This window comes from Procambarus clarkii, chromosome 19 (assembly GCF_040958095.1).
Source record: "Procambarus clarkii isolate CNS0578487 chromosome 19, FALCON_Pclarkii_2.0, whole genome shotgun sequence".
NCBI classification, from domain to species: domain Eukaryota; kingdom Metazoa; phylum Arthropoda; class Malacostraca; order Decapoda; family Cambaridae; genus Procambarus; species Procambarus clarkii.
In genome coordinates this window covers 40,111,397-40,117,086 of record NC_091168.1, presented here as the reverse complement: position 1 = coordinate 40,117,086, position 5,690 = coordinate 40,111,397, and the positions used below count along the sequence as shown (strand labels likewise).

Genomic DNA, 5,690 nt, shown 5'->3' with positions numbered 1-5,690 from the left:
ATTATTATTATGAATTAATTATTTGTATTGAATAATTAATCATTATTATTATTATAAAAATAAAATAAGTCCCCCACTCTGTGCGCGTTTTCTTCCAACCACAGAAAGTATTTCTTTCTTGTCTCAATAAACATACTTGAACTTGGTCGTTTCGGACTCGAAACGATTCGACAAAGTTCTGTTGGTTTAAACTGCATATATTGTTATGCTAGGCTGTATTAGCTCAGGGTATGCTGTATTGAGATAGTTAAGTCAAGTTAGGTTAGTGTAGGTTAAGTTAGATTGGGTTACTAAATAAAGTAAAATAAAGTGGTTGAACTAGGTTTGGTTAAGTAGGTTCCAAAATCCGCGGGCGAATTGTCTAGTGTACGATAATACTTGTATCCTATCCACCAGGTGAGAACTGATTCCTTCAAAAACTATATAATCGTATGGTTTCATGTATAAAGAAAAAGCTCCAAGTATATTCTTTCAATGGAAAAGATGAGAAAATTAATGCTGATAGATGAAGAAATCGAGTTATAAACAAAAAAAGAAAAAGAAGTAGAAGAAATAAGGTAAGAAATAAGACCAGAAAAAAACATTGGAACGCTTGTATGAGTGTCGGGACTCGAGCGCCATTTTGTCCAGAGCCCCGGCGAGTGTCCAGACGGAAGCATAAAACCTTGACACAAACTGCACCTATCATAAAGAAGAAGCACCACCATTGACCGCCAAGTGCACACATCAAGTCTAACTCAAACGACACTCAAGCCTTGTCTAACCGTCAAAATTGACGGTCAACCATCACCACTCGTACAGTCAGCCGGAGGAGTAAACCTTCACACAAACTGCAGCTGTCATTAACGGCATAAGCTGTCATAAAGAAGATGAAGACTCACCAGTGTTCAGAGTGTGGGAAGGTATTCAGGTGGCTTGAAAGTATGAAGCGTCATATGTTACTGCATTCAGGTCAGAAACCTCATGAGTGTCCAGAGTGTGGGAAGAGATTTAGACAGCTTGGACATATGAAGGAACACAGGATGATACATACGGATGAAAAACCTTTTGAATGTGCGGAGTGTAGCAAAAAATTTAGAAGTCGTGGAGATATAATACAACACATGTTACTGCATTCAGGTCACAAACCTCATGAGTGTCCAGAGTGTGGAAAGAGATTCACTCACTGTGGAAGTATGAAGCGTCACATGTTAGTGCATTCAGGTCATAAACCCCATGAGTGTCCAGAGTGTAGGAAGAGATTCACTCAGCTTGGAAGTATGAAGACTCACATGTTAGTGCATTCAGGTCACAAACCTCATGAGTGTCCAGAGTGTGGAAAGAAATTTATACAGCTTAGACATATGAAGAAACACAGGATAGTGCATACCAATGAAAAACCTTTTGAGTGTGCTGAGTGTGGCAAAAAATTTAGAAGACGTGGAGATATAATACATCACATGTTAGTGCATTCAGGTCATAGACCTCATGAGTGTCCAGAGTGTGGGAAGAGATTCACTCTGCTTGGAAGAATGAAGACTCACATGTTAGTGCATTCAGGTCTCAAACCTCATGAGTGTCCAGAGTGTGGGAAGAGATTCACTCTGCTTGGAAGAATGAAGACTCACATGTTAGTGCATTCAGGTCTCAAACCTCATGAGTGTCCAGAGTGTGGGAAGGTATTCAGTAGACTTGGAAGTATGAAGCGTCACATGTTAGTGCATTCAGGTCACAAACTTCATGAGTGTCCAGAGTGTGGAAAGAGATTCAGTCGTCCTGCACTTATGAAGAAACACAAGATGATACATTCAGGTGATAAGATAAACACTTTGAGTGTGGGAGATAATTAAGAGAATGTTGAAGTATAATGAGACACATATTAATACATTAACTAATCATTAATATATAAATTTGGAAATTTAGCTGCATCATGAAAATATTGTGCTATCACTGTCAGTTGGATGTCCTAAAGAGGTAATTATGTATATTTTGTTTGAGAAATAAGCTTCACCATAACAGGTTAAAGATCTAAAGGTATCTTATTAAATTGCCATCCACACTTCTGTGTAAATAAACATTCCATTCACATGGACTGTATGGGTCTCGAACCGTGGACTCTGCATGTGAGGCCGTAGCACTATCAACTCTAAATTCCCTGTAACCTACCTTACCCCTCTATTGTCAACCCATGTCTGTTTTTTTTAAACAACGCTGTTTGTCGACCTAATTGTATTTGAGCTGCTTTTTCAGCCATGTTCCCCCTTTTTTATTTTTATTTGTTCTCAACACATTTTATACTTTATACTCAATTAGTATTAAATTTTAGTCATTAATGTTTTTCCTGCCCGAAACGCTTTGCGTAATAGTGGTTTTAGGCATTGTATGTAAAAGCTCTATCTATAAATCTATCAATTTTTGTAAAATCTCTTGTATGTATGTACCTTACCTGAATAAACATTTATTTATTTATTTATTTATAACTAGGCTATGAGCAGTCTTAGATGGAAAGATTTCAGAAGCAGCATCCTGCTGCATACTGAAATTCTCAACTTTCCCTGACTACTGCTGAAGTCTAGAGAAATTACTTACTTACATCTGTCACATAAATTGTCACCCACACTTCCGTGGAAACAAACATTTCATTCACCGGGTCTGCAGTTCAAGACCCATACAGTTCAGTTGAATGGAGATTCTTATTTTGTTTTTTTTTAATTAAAGTTAGATGCTCCTCGTAGAACAAGCAAGAGCTAGAAATGCTGTCAGTATATAGAAGTTAGATGCTCCTCATAGACCAATCAAGAACTAGAGAAAGTGAAGAAGCTAAATACTCCTCATAGATCAAGCAAGAAGTAGAGAAGCTGTCAGTGTAGAAGTTAGATGCTCTTCATAGACTAAGCAAGAACTAGAGAAGCTGTCAGTGTAGAAGTTCAAATGAAATCAAGTGTATATTCAGGTAAAAGTACATACATAGATGAGTTATAAACAATGTTGGATTTATAGATAGTAAGTACATATAGTACCTAAAAGTCATTAATACGCTCAGCTTTTCAGGGAATTAGATGCTCCTCATGTACTAGTCAAGAACCAGATAAGCTGTCACTGGAAAAACTCAAAATTGCTCATAAATAATGAAATATATATTTTGGTAAAAATAAAAAACAAGTTTTAAATGTGTTTTTTCTTCATATTTATTTAAATAATAATGTGCTATCTATTTTGGTTATCTTTTGACATTAATTTAAAATGTAATATATATAATCTCTGTACCAATGTTATGGACATTTTTGTTATATTATTTAGCATTGGAGCTGGTTAAGTACATAGTTTTTTTAATTATATATACAGTTCTTACATTCTTGTACAGTTTGAGATGTACTCAAAATGATACCTTTATATTGGTAGGAGAGATATAGATATTTATCAAGGAATTACCTCATCACATTCCTATGCAAACAGATATCCACTTTTTAGTTTTTGTTTAAGCCTATTTATGAGTTTTAATTCTCATTAGAAATATTTATCACTAATTAAGAGTTTATAGTAGATAGAGTGGGACTGAATCAGTTATGCTATTATTGTCTTTCAATTACATTAACCTGATTGACTGTCAATTATATTATCCTTACTGGCAGTTATATTAGCATTAGTAAAACTGATGGAAAGTTTCTTGGCCAATACTTAGACAAGAGACTCAACTTCAGCACCCACATACAACACTTAACCAAGAAACTCAAAAACGTTTGGTATACGCTCTAGAATCAGATATTATGTTCCAAACTCTGCTCTCCTCTCACTATGTGCCAATCTATCCCTATCTTACATATTGTATCTGTGCATGGGGTTGAAATTGAAATTGAAATAAGTTTATTGAGGTAAAATACACACAAAGGGATGAGGTAGCTCAAGCTATTCTCATTCCATTCAGTACAACTTGTTAATACATACATAGACACACATCACAAATAAACATATTACCAAACATTCTGAGAGATAAACATATACATTTCCTCCTTCACAAGTAGTATGTTATCAGACGTACACACAAATACTTTTATGTGCATGGGGTTCAATTATTGCAAACTACTTCAAGCCCATCATCACCTAGCAAAGATCTGCTATCAGAATAATAATAAACTCTGCTTGCAGACGACACTCAGCCCCCCTGTTTAAATCCTTAAACATGCTAAACATTCACTCACTCCACACATTCTCTTGTGCCATTTACATTTACAAAACCCTGTTCTTAAATGTAAACCCTGTTCTAAAACTCTTCCTGGATGTATGTAATAGAATCCATAATCATCATACCAGAAATAAATATCCGATATCCCCAGAGTCGGACTTAATCTGTGTAGACACACTATGCAAATAATGGGGACCTTGTCTATGGAACTCACTCCCTAACGAATTGTAAAGCTGTCTTAAGTTTTGCTTTATTAAAAAATAAAACCAAAATGTACCAAATTTCATCTTCTGTGATTTCCTACCTAGTGCTTTATACTCGCCCTATATCTAGTGCAATCCAATTCCTCAATATATGAATATAAGCCATACAATTTTTTACCTTTGTCATCATTGCTATCACCGTATATCATGGTTGTTATATTGAGTGCATATTTTACTGCATTATTCCTTGAACTGATCTCAAATTGTGCTTGAATGAACAAGTTGATAGACCTCAAATTTGACTCTAATGTACCTACTAATCTTTGTCATTATTGTGTATTGTCATTATTGTGTATTAATGTAATCTTTGTGTATTGACTCAAATTTTCTTACAATGTACGTGTAAACATTTCTTGTAAATTTTGCTGGAAATTACCTATTTAAAATTATCTGTTAGATTAAGGACCTGCTCGAAATGTTATGCATGCTAGTGGCTTTACAAGAATGTAAAATCATTATTGCTACTGTATGTACTATCTTAACCCCCCAATGTACCTTCTTGTATATAAATAAATAAATAAATGACTGTCACTTATATTAGCCTCACTGACAATCACATTAGCATTTTCTGGGGGGAGCCCCTACGGCTTCCCGGAGCTATCCAGGCTGATAAGGACATCCCTAACTATTGCATCAGTTGGTGTGGGTGGAGTTCTAGGCCTGGGTGTCCTGCCTCTAATTGTTGCTCTGTGGTAGGTGTGGGGGCACATTTACGAATGAAAGTCTGCCCTCCCAATTTGTCTCATTCTGATCCTCTTATACCTTCTCAGGCTCGTGGGGGTGGGCGACCAAGCCCAAAAGTCGGACAGTGTGGGAAGACCGGGCTCTGTAGCCCCCGCTGCATTGAGCCCCGACCTTGCTCCTCCTTTGACCCTCCTGACTACTACTCTTAGCTCCCCTCCCTCCCTCTGTGGTTGGGTTGAGCCACAAGCCCCCAGTGGTGACCAGCCAGAGTCCTGGCACGGCTCCGTGTCTCATTGTGACTACTGCATCTTTTAACCCCTATCTCTCTGGGGGTTCTCAACGCCGTCCACGCCACGACTGCATTCACTCGATCCCTTCCCATACTGATGCGTACCAGGTCTTGTTTGTTCCCGCTTCATGAGGCCAAATACTTTGATCTCCTCCCTCTGGATTCTACACCTGACGATTTCTCCCTCCATAGGCACCTTGTTGATTCAGTAGATGCCTCTGTTACTTTCAACCCCACCCGTCTCTGTACACGTGTCATTGCTGCTGCTCCTCAGGATGCAGCCACCCACTTG

General features: G+C 37.5%; 1 protein-coding gene across 1 annotated transcript; it reads left to right on the top strand.

Annotated features, from left to right (window-relative positions):
• Positions 1 to 592: 592 nt before the first annotated feature.
• LOC138366282 (zinc finger protein 678-like) lies at positions 593 to 4,951 on the top strand. The gene has a single exon (XM_069327301.1). The coding sequence runs from the start codon at positions 870 to 872 to the stop codon at positions 1,827 to 1,829; it is 960 nt and encodes a 319-aa protein (XP_069183402.1). The 5' UTR covers positions 593 to 869; the 3' UTR covers positions 1,830 to 4,951.
• Positions 4,952 to 5,690: the final 739 nt, after the last annotated feature.

Coding starts and splice junctions, on each gene's coding strand:
- LOC138366282 (XM_069327301.1), top strand. CDS start 870: ATGAAGACTCACCAGTGTTCAGAGTGTGGGAAGGTATTCAGGTGGCTT.